This window comes from Eulemur rufifrons, chromosome 16 (genome assembly GCF_041146395.1).
Source record: "Eulemur rufifrons isolate Redbay chromosome 16, OSU_ERuf_1, whole genome shotgun sequence".
NCBI lineage: Eukaryota > Metazoa > Chordata > Mammalia > Primates > Lemuridae > Eulemur > Eulemur rufifrons.
Window position 1 is genome coordinate 48,127,200 of NC_090998.1, and position 22,491 is coordinate 48,149,690.

General features: G+C 34.4%; 1 protein-coding gene across 1 annotated transcript in view; it reads right to left on the reverse strand.

Annotated features, from left to right (window-relative positions):
- TAFA2 (TAFA chemokine like family member 2) overlaps positions 1 to 22,491 on the reverse strand; it is a 385,773-nt gene that overhangs the window by 105,677 nt on the left and 257,605 nt on the right. Inside the window, exon 2 of the mRNA XM_069490954.1 lies at positions 17,147 to 17,253. Within this exon, the coding sequence (XP_069347055.1) occupies positions 17,147 to 17,252 (106 nt within the window). The 5' untranslated portion in view covers position 17,253. The remainder of the gene's footprint in view (positions 1 to 17,146; positions 17,254 to 22,491) is intronic.

Here is a 22,491-nt window from a genome sequence, read left to right on the forward strand (position 1 = left end):
TCATGACTAGCCTATTAAAGGAACAAAGGAAAACAATGATTCTTTTTTAGAGGGTTTTAATTCAGTTTCTATTCTAAGAATGTCACACTAAGACAGTGGGAAAGTGAGAATGATGGTAGACAGATGGACATTTGGGAGACCAGTAACAAGGTCATGAGGTAAATTCAGAATTTATGTAAGGTCAAGACCAACAGTCAGAAGTTAAAAATTATAGTGGTACCTATAATCAAGGCGAATGAACGCCAACCATCAGCATGAAAGAGTCAAGATCCCAGTTATAAAAGAAACTTCCTACTGGAACACAGCCTATTCTCACAGGGCACCCACTATGCTCATCCACGTCTTTTATGGTTACATACAAATTTTAGGATTTTTTTTTCTATTTCTGTGAAGAATGTCATTAGTATTTTGTTAGGGATTGCATTGTATTGTGTATTTCCAAATAGCTAGAAGAAATTTTGAATCCTCACCACAAAGAAATAACAAATATATGAGGTGATGAATATGCTGAAAACCCTGATTTGATTTTTACATAATGTATACATGAATTTACATAATGTATATGTATATGCATCAAAACATCACACTGTAACCCATAAATATGTACAATTATTATGTGTCAATTAAGAAAAAGAAAGTTAAAAAGCAAACTGTCTGATAAATGGAGTATACAAATTGGTTAAGAAAGAACATAGAGTTGGAAGGCTAAATGGAGCTCATATAAACTGAGTCATGATTTGAGTTCCTTACCCCTCCAATTTCAAGATTGGTCAGTGCCAGATTAGCCTTAAGCTGTAAGAAAAATACCAGGAGATTTTAAAGTCATTGTCTTCATACAGAAGCATTTTCCTTTTTTGTTCATGATTCACAGGTGTATAGATAATAGTCACACAACACTAGGTCATGAATCTTCTCAGCCACCTATATAGGTACTATGCACATCGGGACAAAAGATAGGAGGGGAAAGAAGAAAACAAAAATATGGCTTAGTCTGCTCAATCAAAGAGCTTCTCCCACATGGCAGAACTTGCCCTTTATTTTAGGAAAATCAAATGGCTAATATCAAGTATAACTTAGTGCCTTCATTCTAAAGGCAGATGCTATTTCAGAACAGTGTGTTTTTAAATTTTGTTTTAAGTTAAACTCCATTATCCTTGAAAACGTCAGGTACAAATCTTCTGAAATGTCTGACATTTTCATTTCTAAACAATGAATTGCATAAATCTGCATGAGGAATAAGAAGTCAAATTAAGAACCTGAGTTTATTCAGGTTTGTGAGATTTTTGTAATAAGCCCACTTACAAGATTCTTATGTCAAAGTCCAAAGATTCAGTGAAATAATTCCTAGAAATCAGACTAAAACATACATACATACATTCTATGTCAGACAAAATTCAAACGATTCTTACTCTTTTAAAAACCTCAAAAGTGTGAAGAGCCCTTAAATATTTGATGACATTTTAATTTAATCAAAAATGAAAAATACAATACAATAACTGCAGACTGAAACACTGGGGCAAAACCAAAGAGTTATTAAGCATTGCAGTAGACATTCTTTCTCTTTGAAACGGCTTGCACAAGTTATATTTAAACTTAAGCCACAGTTACTTAGTAGGGCAATCAAATCCTCTTTCTGAGGAATCTTCACTTAATCCTGAAATACACAAATCTCAGATTCAGTGCATGGTTACAACTGATGTTGTATGAACTTGAGAGAAGATGAGTGGGCACATGGAGACGCAGAGCTGAGCCACGGAGGGAGCAAGGAACCAGACACGTAGAGGGAAGTTGAGATGAATCACCGTGTGGAGAGAGAAACTAAGGGAACTCAGAAAATGTTCAGTCACCTTTTAGGCAGGAGAATTGAGTCAACCTTCAGAACAAATTTACCTCACTAAAACCACATGAGGAAAAAGATGGCAATCGTGAAAGGTTATTTTAGATAGTCCTTTCTGTATTAAACTAGAGATCTGAGACCCCTGAGTCAGATAAAGAAATTATTTCTGTGTTTGCTGAATTACTCTGCTGCAATCTGTTCTCAAAACAAAGTTGGTGTACTGTTTGGGAAGCAGTGGGACTCTAGATATTGCAAAAATTATATTTAGGGGAAACCAGGAAAAAAATGAGGTTGACAAAACAATTGCAGAAAAAGCAGTAGAACAATTTCAGAATCCTGTATTTGCCATTTTATCATGCTTTGGATAGTCCATATGTAGAGTAACCTATATTGTATAGAGGTAAATCCTCAAAAGATCAGAAAGGGAAAAGTCTGTTTTGGATGATTAATTGAAAGAGTTGGGGATGTTAAGTCTGGAGAAAAGAGGTCTAAGAGAAGACCAGAGTCAGCAAATATTGAAAGGTCCATTATATAAGAGAAATGATCATGTAATGCTTTGCTCTCTGTCTTCAATTGGTTGAAATTATGCACTAGATGTTATTACTTCTAAGTCTGAAAGTAGACACATATATACTCACATAAATATATAAATATATAAACAAATTTATAAAGATGTGAAACATAACTTTCAAACAATTTGATCTTTCAAAAAATGCAATAGATGCACTTGTGAAGTAGCAAGCTGTGGTAATACATTAAGCTGAAGTCTGGAGTGTTGCAGAAGGGAGTCATGATTGATTAGAAGTCAGAGTATATGACCTTCAAGCATTTGTTCAATGCTGAAACTCCAGCTCAAAATGTTCAGTGTTATAAAAATAATATAAACCTGGCTTATAAGAAGTAGTCCTAAACATGTTTAATAATTTATACAGAAATATAGATTATTGGGGCAGTTGGTACTTTAAAAGATGACAGTTTTATAAACTTACATTTTTTTTCATTATTCATGTAATAATTTCTGCCCTGAAACAGCCAAATGAGACCCAATGAGAATTCCACTTTAAACTGTCTCAACATTTTAGCCAATAAAAAGGTACTTCAGCCTTGAGCATAAGACTTTGACACCAAGTGCCAAATATCTCCACTTTGAATAAGATTCATGTCTTTCTAAGTGGTTTTCTGAATACTATTAACATTTCCAGGCATTTTCAGCAAGACTGAAATCTGGTCATGTAGGGGGATTCAATATTTTAGTATTCAGAACTGAATTTTACATATGGAGTCATTTGTTTGTCAAAATAGAAGGAAAGTTTTGCTTTTTGTTGTTACAGGAGTACAAAAGAAAGGCACATTTTCCACACATTTTCAAATGGTTATTATTTTTTGAGATACATAAATTTATATTACCGAGATTAAGGTCTTCACTATTTAGGTTAAAATGGATCATTTTTATAGGAACTAGGTTTTAAAGCTCATTACATCTGAAGATTTCCATTATGATCTCATTTGAAATGAAAGTAAACAGAAATAATAATTTTGTTCTGCTAAAATAGGAAGGCACTATGCTTCAATAAAATGTCATAGCACAGTTAACAGGAGAGGCAACAAATTGGCTAAGAAGCATGACTCAGGAACAATTATCAGTCATGTGAGAATTCATTATTATTAAATAGTTCATAGAAAATCATGCTTGTCTATGAGGGATTGCTGTCTGTTTTCTCATCCCTAGATGGTATATTGTTGCCTACCTTGAAAACAGTCCACAAAGCAATGTAATCTGTCACTATCACAAAACTTAAAAGTGTACATACATTGTATAATTTTATGTTAATATAATACATATCGCTTATCTAAATGTCAAAGAAATTTACAATCATGTTGAGTTCAGGACCAGCTACAGAACAATATCTAAGTCACAAGGAATTAAGCAAGATGAAATAATATGCTTGACAGGTAGCTGTAGGTTTCTGGGGAAAAAAGGTGGCAGAGAATGAACCTGAGAAATTTCATAAAGACAAGAAAGCCAAACAATAAACTCTGAGAAGTTTCCAAGGCAATTAGTTGAGTTGGTGTATAAATTTTTGGTGCTTGAGAGAGCTCCAGCCTAAGCATATCCATAGCAAGCATAGCAGTGACAAAAATATAGGTGTTTCTTTATTGTGACACAGGCTATCCAGTGAGATCACTGATATTTAAATTATCCTTAATAGTTTTAATTAGGTTGCCTTGTTTTAATTTATTCAGTCAGAGACACAGTCTCTAGAAAAAAGGGAAAGCATACGGAGACTCCAAATATGCCCAAGTGCTTGGTAACCCCCAAATTCTGGTTCCCAATATAATAAGCTTTGAAACATTGAATCATGCAATATTGTGACTCCATGAGCAAACTTTGATTTATTAACAAAAACAGGATCTTTAGCAGAAAAACTTTCCCTATGAGGAATTGGTATTAGGTCTTTGAGAGAAGTTCATATTTGAGACATTTTTCTAAAATCCCCTAAAGGTATATGGTAGGTTAGTATTCATCCAGGAGATTAGCCATTTTCCAAAGAGGTTTGGAATCCAGCATTTGGATTTACAGCCGGATATTTTAAAGTTCCCCAGTGTGTCCAGAGGCATAAGCAATTATTTGATAAGTCTAAAGTCTAAAGCATTTTGTCACTACCACTCATATAAATGACCCACAAAATAAGGTTCTACAAGAATACAAAATGTACAACATATTATCACATGGAAAGAGTCCGGGATATTCCTGTTGATAGAATGATAAATGGTTGCCTAATCCCACTTTATAAGACCGTAATTCCTTCACTAACATTACAAGAGAATAGCTGTGTTTAACTAGACACAGAATTCATTATATAAAATAAGCTTCTATTCTGCTTTGCATGATGGTATTGAAAGTCCTATTGGTCTATGTTTTGAAATAAAAATACCATATTTAGAATCCAGACTGCGAGTCTAGGCCCTTTTTGAAATATGAAACTTTAGCTAAAGAGCAACAAAAGTCAACCTTGGAAGATGGCAATTCTAGTACTGATCAATAGTAATATCCTAGAGCATCTTCATAGGTGCTATTACCGTATGTCTGGTACAACAGATGGATAGACTTTTTTCTATACCTATTAATGCATTAGAAATGTTACTGTTACTGGACAGCCCATATTCCTCAGTGCACTTTCCTCAAGTTATTAAGATATTGGGCTCTTTTTTTATTTTGAGCAGACGAATATATATCTCCATTTCCAACAGCATTTTCTAAATGATTAGATGCAAAGTCAAAAATACCTATGAAAGATGAGTAGTAATCATTCTAGTACTTCTACCACGGTGATACAGCATTTTCACTAAGGAAATAATTTCTTAAAAGTTTACGTCTTATTTAAAAACCCTGTACTCTGATAAAAAAAAAAAAAAGCACGAAAACAGATTCAAATATGGAAACCATAAAGGATAACTATTTTTAAATGCTTCTGTAATACAAGGATTTACTTGATAAGCTATTGTTTTTGTTTACATAAATTAGACGCTGTTTCAATTAAAATTAAAACTTGCTTTTTGATTAAGCAAGAACTTGAATTGTACCCAAGAACAACTACCTGCCCACAGACAGCTCTGAAAATGACAGTCACATTTTGGTAAAGGTATGTAATTTCCTCCACAAAAATACAAAGAGATCTCAACAACTGAGGAGTACTGTGAAAGGTCTGCAATCTCAAAATCCAAGCTATTACACCAGAAAAAGTGAAAACTTGAGTTCATCTCCCAGGGGTATTTCAGCAAACAAGTTATTTTGTGGTCATAGCTTACAGACATCCTTTTCTCCTTGCTTCCCACACAGATTTCTCATTCTTCCCTTAGCTGCCTTCCAAACACCTACACTTTCCTTCTCATACAAGTCCTTTACTCATCCATTATGCACCAGCCATCTCTTCCTGTCACTGACCCACTCAGGTTGACACATATTTATGTACTTTGCAGTAATTTTACTTTTTTCCAACATAAAATGGATTTATCTGTATCATTTCTTCTGCTGTTGCTATATATACATGAGCACATGTTTTGTCCCTGTCTGTGAACAGGTAAGATTTTATTGCCTATTCACTGTGTTCATAGTTTTATTACACTAATATGTTTTCCTTTAGTTGATGAATTCCTTGAGAGCACAATAATCTATTCATTTTGATGGTCTCTTGGTGCTTAAGCAGTATCTGGCACATAATAGATGCTCAATACATATTTATTGAATAAATGAATGATAAATAAATTACTGAGAAACAAAGTCTTTGGAAGAAAAGAAACCCATAAGAATTTGTATTACTTCTAAAATTTAATTGTAGTCAATATTTAACATGTATAAATTACTTTGAGAAACACATTATAAGTAAAATGTGTAAGAGAAGTGTATTAGGATATAATTATTTGCATGTTAATGTGATTGCCCTAAAAAGAGGGGATTTTCCTCAATAAAAATGATCTTTCTTATCAAAGTTCATTTAACAAAAATTTTAGAAACATATACATTTTTTTAAAGTACTTCACCTATCTTTGACCCAAAAGTTTGCAAGGAATTAGCATTCTACAAGAGCATTTGCCATAGTGTTTCATAACAGTGTTAGGGTAACATATCTTTGTTAGGAAATAAGAACAACAGTAACTGTGATTTCACTTAAATGACATCTATTTTGAGATAAAATATTTGCAGAATTAGAAAATAACACAATAGGCTATAACTACTATACAAATAACCCAATAACTTATTAAAATGACATGCTGAAATATTTTCTCTCTGATTCCTCTATTAGTAGAGTTGTCACTTTTATCTATAGCTGATTTTCATTTCTCTTCATAACTCCAATGCAATTTGTCTCAAATTAGGAAAAAATCTGTTAAATTGATTGATTTTTCTCAGCATTAACCTTTCAGTGAGCTAGTTATAACTTGAAAATACATTATAAAGCAGGTTGATTTATTCTATACTAACAGGTGACACTGAGTTTACTCAAAATACTGCCAGAGATACATGTTTACAAAAGCAGATAAATTTCACATATAGGCAGACAATTAAAGAGCTGATTATTGTATGTATTATATCATATTTCAAAAGAGAAACAATGTTCCCAATGTGACTTATGCTTTAATTTTATTTACCAAAAAATGTCTTTCAAAACTTTCAATATTTGTGAAAGTAATTTTTAATTTTAATTTTAGTAAAATTTGATATTTATATACACCAAAAATAATAACTTACATTTTATGAAACTTGAAAAAATTTTCATATGCATTATCATTTTTGAGCTCTACACCAATACAGTGCAAGAAAATGGGCACCTATTATTTCTATTTTACAAGTAAAGAAACTAAAAGGTTCAGAGGTAATGTTTTACCCAAGGACATTAAGCTCAAACCCAAAACCCTGCTGGCTCCACATTTTCTTCCCTTTTCACCACTTTGACCAGATAGGCATCTTAAGCACTATTTCAAATTAGTCTTTCAATCTGTTTATCCTACAAATGCAGTCTTCTGTACTCACTGTGAACTTATACACAATTTATTTAGGAAAGCAGACATGTTCATTATGAGTGATCAGCTAAGCAATCATTTTGTTTAGTAATTTAATAACCGAACTTGTGTCCTGCTTACTTATTTTCATAACATCCAAATATGACAAGACTTAAATTACTAAATAGATTACTTCCTATTACACAGACATCCAATATATTAGTGATATAGAAAAGGAACTCAATTTGAAAAGTAGAAACTATAGAAAATATTAAAATTATTTTCCAGTGGTCTGATGCCTTATATTATTATAAATATTGTGGAAGAGTATACTTGGGTGACTTGATAAGAAGGATGTTCATAGATCTAAGACTAGGACCATGGTGTGATTGAACAAAAAATTAAGTACTTTGTTAGGCCACCATCTTTTTTAAATTTTTTTACATGACACTTGTGAAAAACATATAGATAAAGAAATTATAAGATATATAAAAGAACTTTTCCTTCAAATATTTTGCCATGTGAATTCCTTAAAATGCAGACTATTGATCTAGTAGGTCATACTAACTCCTCCAAATCTTTAAAGTCTGTTAAATCTATATGTTCTTAGGCCTTTTATATATGTTGATTAATGATTAAAAAAAAGAATAGTACTAATGAAACAGGTATCATAGTAACAGGAACTGACTAACTCTAGGTCACACATTTTTAACAGGGATAATATTATCCCCCAAACGGGTGACAATTAGTTTATGAGAGGTGCAGAAATCTTACTCTCTTTATCTGTAAATCATAGATATATATGTAGTGCATAAATATATATATATAGTATATATGTGGTATTAAAGTTTCAAGGGGGGAGGGATCAATTAGGGAAAAAATGTCTAAAAAAAATCTCCTTAGAGGGAAAAAGTGAAAAAAAGATGGTAAAACATTGCTCTAGGTAAACAACTATTAGCAAACTCTAAGTTATTAAACAATTCAAGACCTCTTTAACTTCCTTTAATTTAAGGTGATGAGGATCAGTCATGGAAATACTTTAAATAAATTATCTAAAATAAGTTATGGAATGCTTATTGATAGCTGCACAGTACCCATTATATACCTGAAAATAAACAAATACTTTTCTTTTAATGAATCATGCATGCTCAAAGATAACAAATGCTTTATGATTTTCATCTCTTTTTTTTTTTGAAACACACAGCCATATAATCATAACATAACTTTATTCAATGACCATAAACTCACCAACACCAGAAAAACTATATTCCATTTTGTGAAACATGAAGATTTATTCTCCACATGGTATACCTGTTCTGTTTGAGTTTTTTTGTTTTTAGAAAAAGTTCTTGAACCATTTATAATAGTATCAACAAGCTTGGGAGAAGAACTATAATGAAAGAATATTCCTTTCATAGTCCAACTAAACAAAGTACACATAGGAAGGTATACTAGAAATAATAAGTAGAATTGCTTCATTTGTTTTAACTTTAAATATCTGGATACTATTCCCCCAAATACATTCTAAACTGAAAAAAAAAAAAAACAGTCATTTAAATAAGAAAAAAAATTATGTAGAGAAAAAGACTTCTTAAATATAATTTTAAATTATTTTTTTAAGACAACACTCTATTTAATGCTGGAACACTAAAATTATCAATGTTAAAACAGGGGGGAAAAAAGCAAGCATGCCTACTTTCACCACTGATTTCTCAAACTCTTCTGTAACTTCAATGTTTTGAAATAATGAAATCTAAATTTAATATTCAGCATACTTAAAGGAGAACACTATATCACAATTTTATTTATTCTAGGTACTAACAGAAACAGGAGATGCTGAGCATGAAAGACATGGATCTACCCTCACAGAGCTTACCATTAAATTAGAAAAATAAGCATTAACAAATAATTATACAAATAATTAATTCATTACAACTTTGATAAGAGATATAATGGGCACAAAGTACCATGTGACCATATAACAGGGAAACTAATCTAGAAGGATAACAAAGGCTTTCTGGGAAGAGAATGTACATGAATAATAGCTTGAAGTTAGCAAGACAAATAAAATGCAAAAAGCATGCAAAGGAAAATGCTGTATGAAGGGGCACAGTGCATTCATAAAATTGCAGAGAAAATGTGTCTGGATCATTTTGAGTAGTAAGAAGTAAAGTGCTCAAAGAAAAAGACAGGAGAGAAACCATGCAGGGCTTTGTCAATCATATTACAAGTTTTGAACTCAAGCGTTCTAAGGGAAGAAGTAAAATGATCAAATATTTATTTTTAAAGCTCACTTTAGCAGGTATGTGGAGAATGAATTAGAATCAGGAAATTTTGGATGAGAAGAGAGTTGCAATAATTCCAAGGAGATAAAGGCCATGGAGACGGAGAACAAGGGTCATATTTGAGAGATGATTAGGAATTAAAAGTATTTGGATTTCACAATTGACTGGACATGGTAGAGAGGGCAAGAAAGGTGTCAAGGATGATTCCAAAGACTCTGACTTAAACAACTGTGAACAGAAGCAAGGGTGAGCTGTGGAATGGGAAATAAGCTGTTAAGAATGCTTTCTGAGCCTTCAGATTTAAACAGCAGCTGCTCTGAGAGGCCAAACAGAAAACCAGAAGGATAATGGCATTCTTCCTTGACTTCACTATAGCAGGAACCAGAAGAAGGTAAGAATGTCTTGAGAAACTGGAAAGGAAGCCCTATCAAGTCCAAAATTGAATGCATCTATTTAGTGCCTAACAAAGCAGTTCCAACAAACACTAAGAAGAAATCAGTAAAGAATTCCCTACTTACACGCTGAGAGCAGAATACCAACGAAGTATACACAAGGTGGAGAAATTCAAGAAAAGTCTGGGACAAATAATAGAAAAGGATGAGAACAACAGGAATAAAAGCAAGGCCTGTAAAAAGATATTTTTAAATCAGAGAAAGATATAGTACCCTAAAAGCAATATCATAGCATCATTTGAAAATATACTACAAGAGTTGGGGGTGGAGAAGAAGATACTGGTCAAAGGGTACAAATCTTTAGCTATAAGATGAGTAAGTACTAGAGTCCTATCAAACATCACATAGTATACCCTAAATATGTGCAATTTTTATTTGTCAGTCATACCTTAATAAGTTGGAAAAATTTAAAATACTACCAGAAGCAAAAATAAAATACACAAAGTTTCTGCTTTGTACTTCCATGTAGGTCAAGAAATACAGACTTGCTCAAACCAAGGATGAAAGATGAGCTATAACAGCAGAGTGCAGAGTAAAAATTTGGAGCTGGAAACGAGTTATGTGAAAATAAAAGAAAGAGTGACAAGATAAGGAAGAGTATAAGAAAATTTAAAAGAAAATAGCAAAATTAAAAATATCATTAGTATGTTCTTTATTAACATGGGGATTGAAAAATATGCATTTAAGTAAGAGTCAATGGCAACAAAATCTTGGAACCAACTTGCTGGCCTCAAGATAGCAGAATTTCTAGACTGGCAGCCCAGGATTTTCAAAAGAATAGGGGACTAGAAGCATCCGGTCCATCCTGGAAGGAGTGACAAGTTAAGGGTTATAGTTGGAAGAATTTGTGAAAACTGTCTGAGAAGCAATTAAGTCTCTGTTTACTCTCCATCATTTCATGTCACGGGGCAGCTACACATCCACCAACCTGCTAAAAGGTTGGTGGGGTTTGTTAATCTATTTTTATTTGAAAGAGAAACATCAAGACAGAGGGAATCCTCTCCAACTCATGCTATGAAGCCAGTATCACCTTGATACCAAAGCCAGGAAAAGATGCACAAAAAAAGAAAACTAGAGCCCAATATTCCTTATAAATATAGATGTAAAAATATTTAACAAAATACTAGAAAACCAAATTCAACAGCACATCAGAAAAAAAAAAAATCCACCATAACCACGTGGGCTTCATCCCAGGGATGCAAGGATCATTCAACATACAGAAATCAATAAATGTGATTCACCACAAAAACATAAGCAAAAACAAAAACCATATGATCATCTCAATCGATTCAGAAAAAGCATTAGACAAAATTCAGCATTCTTTCATGATAAAAACCCTCAACAAACTAGGCATAGAAGAAACATATCTCAAGACTGTAAAAGCTATATATAACAAACCCACAGCCACCATCAGACCAAATGGGGAAAAGTAAAGCATTCCTACTAAGAACCGAAACAAGACAAGAGTACCCAGTGTCACCACTTCTATTCAACATAGTGCTAGAAGTCCTACCCAGAGCAATCAGGCAAGAGAAAGAAATAAAGGGTATCCAAATCAGGAAAGAAGAGGTCAAACTGTTGCTTTTTGCTGATGATATGATCTTATATCTAGAAAACCTCAAAGACTCCACCAAGAGACTCACAGAATTGATAAATAAATTCAGCAAAGTCTCAGGTTACCAAATGAATGTACACAAATCAGTAGCATTCCTATACACTAGTATCAGTCAAGCTGAGAGTCAAATCAAAAACTTAATACCATTCACAATAGCTACAAAGAAAATAAAATACCTAGGAATACACTTAACCAAGGAGGTGAAAGATATCTACATTTAATAATTTCTATGTGGAAAAATTATGGGTAACTTTATATTTCTTGATATTTCTCTTCCTTCCCAAAGTTTCTCAAATAAACATATATTACTTTGAAAATTCAATAAAAAACATAATAAAATGTGTTACTAAAAGTTCAGAATATGGTCACTTTATGTTCTGGCCATTCTTTCTCGTAGGACATTGATCCAATTGTTTTCATCAACAAGATTCTTAAGGCACTATGAATTATAAATTAGTGCTCTTAAACTTTGTTGTACATGAGCTGTAAGTCAGCCCAGATGAACCTAGTATTATCCCAGCTAACTATGATGAAACCATTTTAACTGTAAGAAAATTAGCATTCTAGATATGTCTCCAAAGGATCTGTACCACGATCTTCTTTGCTCTCTGCTCTCCAGCTAATCTTCTCTGAGCTCCGGAGAATTCTTTCCTTCATGTCCCAGCACCTTTCATAGGTGGCTGCTTCTGCCTGGATGTCTACCCAACCCTCAGTCCCTATTCAGATCTCAGCTCCAATGTCTCTTCCCTAGAATCCCTACCACGCATTTTACAGTTTATATGCTTTTTTCATCCTGAAATACTCTTGTTTACAGCACTGTAATACCATTTGTAATTAAATATTTATTTGTATGATTACCCAATTAATGTTTTTCTTCCCCACGATACTATAAGTTCCACTTGGGAATAGGTCACATCTGTTTTGCTCACTTTTTGCATCTCCAGAATTTGACGTAAAGCCCAACACTTAATGGACGCTCAATATATAATTTTTTCATAGATAGTTGGTTGGATGAATGAATAAACTATCAAATGAACCAACAAACAAATTAAGAACTACCAAAAAAATGTTAGTGGCTATCCCACCCAGGGTATCAACTAAATATCAGTTTTTTTTTTTTAATTTGACCATTACATATCATATACATGTATTGAAACATCACACTGTACCTCTAAATACATACAATCATTTTGTGTCAATTGAAAATAAAATAAAATTTTAAAATTTGGGTTTTTTAAAAAAAAATCCATTCAATCAAAAGTGCTAACTCAGATTAATACCATGTATTACAATGACTATAACATATTCAACCTTAGCTAATCAAACTAACCTTTTGGGGTTTGATTTTTGTATAACTCTCACCTGCATGGATCTCTTTCACACAAAATACAAATCCTTTTGCAACCCAAATACCCAATGACGACTCATTCTTTTGAGATTTAGTTTGGATGTGATGGGTAGGGAAAAGAAAAGATGAGAAAACATATTAGCCTTCTAAGATTAATGACTACATTTTTCTGTTGGGAACTTGGAGTCCTAAACTAAAACGTTTCCTCTCCAATCCCCGATATCAGAAGCTGTACCTAACATAATTGCTTCCAAGGGGGAAATACTACTTCTATTTTCTGACTGGCTGTCACAATACTCTGAGTTAATCTCCCCCGGAATGCCCAGCTCAATATAATTGTAAGAATTCTGGGCAGAATCTTTCTGTGGCAGTTTGAGCAGTAAACTTATTTGTCTGTGTGTGAGGGACTGTTAGTTCCCAAAGCATAGAAGATTTTATTAAGAAGATGACAACAATTTCTTATTTTCAGATATCTGGTTTTTCACATTCAAATGGTCTGGATTTCTACAGTGTTCCTACATCATGTTCAGAAAATGGACTAACACAATTCTCCATTTGATTGCTCTTGAGAACAGGGTATTTTCATAGAGCTATTTATTTATTCAGTTCTTTCATCTTCTACATTTACCTGTTCTGTAGCGACCTATCACTCTCTCCTTTACACATTCTGCTCTTTGCACACCATCCGCCTTGCTGTTTCTAATAGTCTCCGGGCATGCTCAAAAGTATTTGTACCTATTGCTGCTCTGCCTGGAACACCCTTCCCCCAGATATGCCCCTAGCTGGCTCCATTGGAAACTTTAGATCTTACCCAAAGACCTATATAAAATTATAATCTCTCCTGAATACTTTCTATACCTTTTTCTTCCTTAGATATTTTCCAGAGCATTTATACCATAAAACATACCATTTGGTTTATTTTTCTTTGTTTTATCTATTTTCTCTCTTCTAGGATAAACACCCCATGAAGACAAAGATTTTTGTCTCTTTTATGTACTGCTATATTCTCAGCCCTTATTGTGGGCACTCAAAAATCACTGAGTAAACAAACAATGTTTCTAATTGAATATTAGAAATATTCAATCTGAAATATTTTTGTGAAATGACCAATAGGGTAGTAGTACTTATTCCTGCTTTTACCAGAGAAAATAGTAAGAGTCCCATTCAACATAAAGATACAGCTGTTACCTGGTCAGTCTGGGCTCTTCATACTTATAAACTAGCAAGAAAATAAAGGAGTTAAAAATCAATAAGGTAACTTACTCTGATAATCATGAGTAAGAGGGCACCCGTTGTATATCAGTGGCTGGCAAGAATATGTTAGGCCCTTGGATGATTCACTGGGACATCTCATGGCATTCCCATGCCCAGTTATAACTATCAATGCATTAAGTTCAACAACCATAGCATTAAGAGCATGGAAACTCAAGGCTCAGAACTCTCAGGAAAACATCAGGCAGGCTCCTACATGAGTAGAAGTACTAGCTGAAGGAGAGAAAAATCTAGAATGCCTAGGGGTGGGGGGAAGACAATTGGTATTAATAATGGCCTTGCTACCACCTGCATTAGTGTACCACCCCCACTATTCTTCCTCAAGTAAGTTTTCTTGGGAATTGTGACCAACCAGAATCTTGGATAAGCTTTGCCTGGATGGAGTGACCTTAAGTGAGAAGCAGGTGGATCTGAAGGCTACAAGGAGTGAACTGCTGTGTACCTTTCCTCCACTTGCTGTAAATGTTAGCTGATTACAGTTCATAGACACTCCCCTTCTCTGGAGACTTACCTCTGCTAAAGAGGAGCCACTTCCCCAGGGAGGCTGCTCCCTGCCATGGGGAACAGACAAATAGCCAATGGCCAATGGACACAAGTGTAGAAAAGGCCATCCATTTTGCCTCAAGAAGGGATCATCTCTGTGGAACAATTCACATTTCAGAGCTTCTCCAAAGAACCATACTAATCTATTCCAGATGAGACTCTGTGTTTAGTTTTTAATCTCCTGCTCTATCCTGCTTCACTGACTCTCCTCCTGAGAGCACTCTTTCAATAAATCACACAAGCAAGAACAAGATAGAAATGATCTTAGGTTCTCACCCTAACCACTTAGAATGCAAATATATCCTTCCAAGGGTCAGATACACCCCAGATATCTCCAACGTCTGGGCTTTATTCCTAGGGAGATAGCGCCCCAGTCTTTTTTGTATAGTGAGTACACTAATGTTCATTTTGTGAACATGTTCTACAACTTATATACACATTACACTTACTATTTTATGTGTAAAATAGCTCATTTTGAGCTATTTATACTTTCTGTACAAAAAGAGCATTTTGTACAGAAAATATAAAGAAAAGAAAGGAAGGAAGAATGAAAAGAAGAAAGGTGAAAGGAGGGAAGGAAAGAGGAGGTGAAAGACCTTTCATAAAATCTTCATCCAAAATATCAATGGCATGGTGGAAATGGAACAGCAAAATGACAAAAAAAAAAAGTCTGTCTTCTGTAATGTACTTGGTTTGGCAATTTAAGTAAGTTTTCTGACACAATGTGTAATATCTCATGTGCAAGAACTCTTTTCTTGGCAAGATATAAGAAAAGATATTAGTTCTGGAGTTAGTATACAACAGAATACAACTTACAAATTCTTAAAAGTGGCTTTAACAATGGTATGCAATATACACTACAGGCAATCTCTTACAGACCCCACAACTTGGCTTTGGAGATGTGAAAATATCTTTATCATGAACATTTGCTGTGCCAGGCTGACACCCACAATTCCTATGAATCCCCCCACTTTTCTCAATTATTTTTTATGGGCTGGCAAGAGATATGGGGGTGACCAACCACTGGGGATAGAATGGATTGTGTATGTTCTCTTGTTAAGCCCAAGGCAGGGCCTGACCCCAGCAATTTGTAGCTCTTATAAAAAGTGAGTATGTAACACAAGTTTGTCCTGAGGTCTGGTTCATTGTTGCCAATTTGGGGCCACAGTGAATGTCCTCCTCAACATCTTTTTAATTTTACACTGAAAACAATTATTGAAGAGAATTTAAAGTCTGCTTTGTAGAGCAGTGTGCTATATTAAAGAAAAGGAGAAAAAATATATGTTTACACACACAAACACACTGTGCATAGAAAACAGAATTATGAAATATGAAGTAGCTCTTCATAAAATTCTATTTTGCATGATGTCTCTCTTTGGTTTGAAATACAAAGGGAAGAGGTTTGTCTTACAGGCATCAGTCCCTCATACCACATCTTTCCTCTCCCTTGTGTCAATGTTCTGTGTAATGCTAATTAAATGGACATGTGCAACTAATTTAAGTGTTACAGAATTCAAAGCAGTCTAAATTCCCCCTTCACCCAAAAATAGAGTAGGAAAGTAAGTTTCTAGTCTCTAGACTTTATGGTAGACTGAGAACTGAATTGTAAAATCATATTTCTCAGAAAAATGTAATTGACTTCTCAGGTTATGAATACTTGATTATAGTAGGGACAGTTCGGAAATAGCCCCATTTTAATTCATTTAGAGAAGGCAGTTATTCATTATGCTGAGTCTTATGGCCAAGAAAGAGAACAGAAATAGCATAATTTTCCACTGTCAAGCTGAACACACATATAGAACAAATATTCTCGCTCTGTTCTATGGCAGAATTGAGCCTGCTGAATACCATACAAGGGGTAGTGGTAATCACGGTCAAAGTGGTACTCTGGCATAAAAAAATACAATCCACAAAAAGCACTGAAAGAAAATTTACATATAGACATATTATTAATATACCTATTATTCAAGATGCTTTCTTTATGAGGATGAGTGCATCTGAAACTCATTTTTAATACTTTGACATCACCATCATAAAAGAGAAGGAAAGGCAAAGATACAATTTCATTTTCTTTGAACACTATTTGCAGAAATGGCAGTAATTCTGGCAATATCATGTTTTCCTTATCAAAGCCATCTTAAGGATAACTCTGCATTTTTACGTAAAGAGAATTACCAGGGAAAACCTATACATAATAAAATTTGATAAGTGGAGACAGAACACAACAGTCTGTGTTAAGGGGAGTCATCTTCCACAGATATCATAGTTGAGAAAGAAAACAGAAGAGCTTACCTTTATGATGGTTTGCACTGGATACAACTTTCCCCCACAAGGTTACAATAAATATTATTATTAGCAGTTTTCCTTTTGTTGCTTTCTGTAAGTATCTCTTACTCATCCTGAAAAATAAAAATAAGAAAATCCTAAGTATGTGGAAATCGTTGCTTTTTCATTATAATTGTGCTACATTTAAAGCCTTCCACAACGCCTTAACCATTGGACACCTGAAAATTTTATTACTTGTATTTAAAATGCTATTCACTGCATATAATCTATGAGCATAGAAAATAAAAGTTTTCCAAAGTACCTTGATATGATGCAAGAAATAGATAAAGATCGGCTCAGTCAGTCTTCATCCACTTAATAGCCTAAATCAGTTAGGAAATATTATGATTTTTCTCTTCATATAAAGGTAGATTTAATTTATTAACAAAATCCAAGCCACAGTCATTTGAATAATTGTTAAATAAATACATTATTACTTTGCTTTTTTTCCTAAAGATTCCTTCTTCAATGCCAAGTCAAATGGTTAAGGTAAACAGTTTAGATAAAACTGCTTAGATGAATTCCTGCACAGAATAAAGTCACTTCAAATCTATTATTCCTAATGTGCTTTTTAAAAAAATCATCTGGTAACATACCTTCCTTATAGCAAACTAACCTGACCCATCTAATACACACAATTCTGCTACAGGTGACACAATGTTGTTGGAATCCATCTTGCTGTACTTTATCAGAAGTAGGAGAAAAATGGAAGAACAGAATGAAAAATACCAAATTAACATTTTCAAGTTGAGCCCATCAAACTTGGGAAATCAAACAATGTTAAAACAAAATAATAGCTACCTAGAATAAAAGTTCCCCACCTGCTTTCTTCAGCACTTTATACATTCTTTCATTTGTTCCTCAGAACAAATTTGTCATGTAGGTATGTCCACCCCCATTTCATATGTGACAATATATGACATTCCATATATGACAAATATTTCATATATGGAAATTTGCCTAAGGTCACATTTCATGAAAGAATAAAAATTCAAACTCAGAATTGTCTACATCTAAAATTGTTACGTTAACCCCTAGCTAAGGGATAATAAGCAAAACTGATATGAAATCAAATCCATCTGCATTTATTTATAAGGGAGGTAAATATATGTATTCATTACCCAGTGTCTTTCAGGTTTAGATCCTATACTCAACTCCATTTTTGCTTGACCTGCAGATTCTTCCCTGCCCTGGTTTTAACGCAACTTCCTGGGGTCACTTCCTGACCTAGGCTGATTCTTCTTTCTCTTGATTCTCTTAAGTTATTCTTTGCCTTATACCTTCACCTCCCAACCATTCTATTTCCAAAAATATGACTTAATGGTAGCAATGATGGCTGTACAATTTCAAACACATGGATAAATGCATGAAAAAATAAATATATTATGTATTTTAATATAGATATATGCTTATATTTCGTGGCGTGGGGAAGCTGTGCTCATTAATTCAGATGTTGAGGAGGCTGTATTATATGATTTAAAAGCATCAACTCCTGTGTCAGACTGTCTGGATTTGAGTCCAAGCTCTCCTGGCTTCTAAGTATGTGACCTGTACACAATTCTACTTCTTTTGGATTTCCTACTTTGGTTCCTTCTACTGTAACTCAGAATAATGTATGTGAAATACCTGGCCCACTAACTGGCAAGTACTAAAAGTTCAACGACTATGATATTAGAGAATATTTAATCATTTGAATATGTTTTGTCCTTGAGTACTTGGCAGGCTAGTCTCATTCATGAGATGATTGAAGGAAGTTTCAGTAGCACCAACAGCTGCTAACTCTCCATGGACCTTAGTCTTGTGACATGCCAAAGATAATGTACAAGGAAATAGGTATTTGAACCTTTAGATCAAACTATTTGAGTTCAAAATTATACTTCCTGCTTACTGGCTCTATGATCTTGAACAAATTACTTAACAACTCAGAGTATCTTTGTTGTCAGTAAGATGAGGATGATAATAATATACTTCATTGTGTTGTTATACGAAGATTCAAGGAAATAGTCCATGTAAAGGGCTTCACACTATGCACAGCATATAATAAATCTTAATCACTGCGATTATTACTCAATTAGACCAGTATTTCCCTAAGTGCATTCTGCAAAACAGCAGTTTCATAGAATGTTAATACAGTATTAGTAAAAAACAAAATGCGAAAAATATTTGGAAAATTCTGAGTTCAACAAATTTAACCATATTTTTTAAACAAGAGGCTTATTAAGTATGCCTTTTTAGAAACATTTTCTGGGAACCCTCTCCACAGAGTAAAGTAGGACACTAATGTCCTCAGGAAGTCGCTCAGAGAAATATTGAGCTACAACAATAATCTGGTGTAGCATTCTTTCTCAGTAAACCAAATGCCCATTTCAAATCTTCCATTCTATTGCCATTGTTTCCTCTCTCAACACTCTTAATATTAGTTTTGTTTTAAGATTCTTCTCTTTTTTCCACATTTTTTCAACCTACCTCCCCTTCTGCATCCAATCCCTGCAACCTTATAGGGTACAATATACCCTATATCAGATAGCAGAATGAACAGAAAAACTCATCTGACAGGAAGAGCTGCTTAGCATAATTCTTCATAATAGCTTTCCCACAGCAAATGGCTCTGCTACATGGGCAATGACCCAGCATATTTTTCCACACCATCGTGCACCCATCCAATGGGATGACAGGACTGATAACTAGATGTATGGAAACAGAAATACCCACAAAGTTTCAAAGCTGTCAAATAAAAAACGAAAGCAGAATGAAGGTCAATTTTGGGGAGGCTGTAATGACTGCTGTTTTTTACCTCTCGTGCCACCTTAACTCCCATCCAGTCAATTACCATGATTATCAATACTACCTCCTGAGTATCTCTTACGTGTATACATGTATATGTATCCCTAGTGCAATACTAGAATTCAGACCACCAAAATTTCTCACTGGCTGCAGCATCCTAACTGGACTTCTGCCACCCATATTGCCCTCCTCTGGACCCGACGGCAGATCCTATGTCTGCCTTTTTCACTACCTATTATATTTGCAGTATTTATATTATTACCAGTGCCTGAAAAATATTGTTGACTGAATGTAATGTGTTCTTTATGCTGTAGCCAAATATGTAACTATGATCTTGAGACATCCTTACTTAAAGCTGTCACGTGATTCCCTTCTATGCTCAGAAACAAACAAACAAACCAAAACAAAAAATGGCCAGAATCCTTAGCAGGGTATAAAAATTCCATAGCACAGTTAAGAAAAAAAAAAAAAAAAAAAAAAAAAGCTTTGCTTCTTTTTTATGTCTCTAATCCTATTTTAAGCCCTTTCTCTCCACCTCTCTCTTCATACACACTCATGATCTGTATTTTAACTCAACGAAATTTCCTTAATGGCATCCAGCTAGATCTCACCTCCATGGCTGTCACCATTCTCTTCACTGGTCAAGGTGCAGGTTAGAATTCCTCCTGCAGCATTTGCTCAAAACTATGTTGAGTGCCCTTCTTTATGCACAACTGCCACACAGTATTACAATCCACTTACTTACTTCCATTCATCACTCTCATATATGATAACTAAAGACAAGAACTGCGCCCCACAAATTTGTGAATATGTAGGACCTAATCCAAGGTCCCTCTTAATAACTGGTAAATGAGTATTTGTTGAGTGTTGGTGGGGCACAGCCAAATACATTCTGTAGTTGTCAACAGGAGGAAGAAGCATGTGTGTGTCACCTCCTTAGGATGAAATTAGGACAGAGCAAACAGGAAGAAAGAGAGAAAGAGGAGGGTGTGGGACATGACAGGGCAAAATGAAAAGGAGGCAAAAACAAGGGAAAAATCCAATCCTGAACATGTTTCATTCTGATTTTTAAATAACAATCAAGTTGAACAAAGTGAAATGTAATGTAGTGATCAAGGATTTTTGACAAAAGGACAATAACAAAGGGAAAAAACCTAAAGGAAAAAAGAAGAATGATACATTTCTTCTTGTCCTTGTGTGAGAGCACACGGGGAGGGACATTCCCTTCTTATTCTATTCGCTAACCACTGGGTCTCTGTTTAAAAATTTCCACCACAGCTTAGATTGTCACATTCATCTGTAAAAACAGCAAAATTTAAGTGAATTTTACAACAGCAAAAATTGAGTGAAAAGAAACTGGAAACTGAAGGATAAATACACATAGAAGATGAAACCTTGAAATTGCTCCCCAAGCAGCAGCAGCTTGCAAGGAGCACAAGGGAAACAGGAAAATTGAGAAATGGTAACCTTGGCAGTGAAGGATGTTGACGTGAAAAATTGTCAAAGTGGAGGACTGACAATTAAATCTCCTGGACTTTCTCCCACTCATCTCTGCTGTGTTACATGTTTCCGTTACATTCACTGAGATGTAGACTTTTCGTTTTTTTCAAGCCCTTCCCCTCCCACTAATGTTAAAAGTACATTTAATTGTAAAAAAGCAAGAATTATAAAACTGCTATGCTGTGAGAAAAATCATTTCCACCTAAAAACAGAATGTAAATTTAACTGGTCTATAGACCAGAATGTGGAAGGAAAAAAGAATGGGACGTCTGATGTGTAGAGGAGATAAAAGCAGGGGCCTGGAATCCAACCACCTCGCCTCCCTTTGAGCTTAAGACACTTTTGTGGAAATAAAGGTCATGTAAGGCAATATATATTTAAAAGCCTTTTTAGAACATTTATGTACATTAACCTAAGATTCAGACAAACCTGGTGTTAACTAATTACAATGGCATAGCCCTTAACAGACAAATCTAATACAGAAATCGACTGTTAGGGTAGAATGCTCCAGTTGATAAGGCCAGTGCCCTTTCTCCTCATAGAGACCAGAATGATTTTTATGAAATGTAAATCAGATCACATTTGTTTAAAATCCTAGAATTTACCTGCTCATTGAAATGAGAATAAAATCTAAATTTCTTGCTGGAGACAAAGCCCAACATCATCTTCCCTCTTGACCTCTCTCATCTCATTTCACATCCCTATTTCCCTCATACCCTATGCTTCAGCCACATTGGCCTTCCCTCCATCCCTTCTGCCAAGCTTGCTCTAGACCTTACACTAAATGTTCACTTTGCCTTGAAGGCTCTCCCTCCTGTTTTGCATAGTGGTCTGCTTTTCATAATCACCTCCACAGAGATCACCTCCAGAGCATCCTGCCCTCCAGAGTCCAGAGAGACCCACCCTGCAGTCTTTCTCTGTCTCCCAATATCCTGTAGTATTTTCTCTATTATTATAATCTGAAAATATCTTATTTACTGCTTCATACATTCATGCAAATGTTCATTTTCTCTTCTGCCCATTAAAAT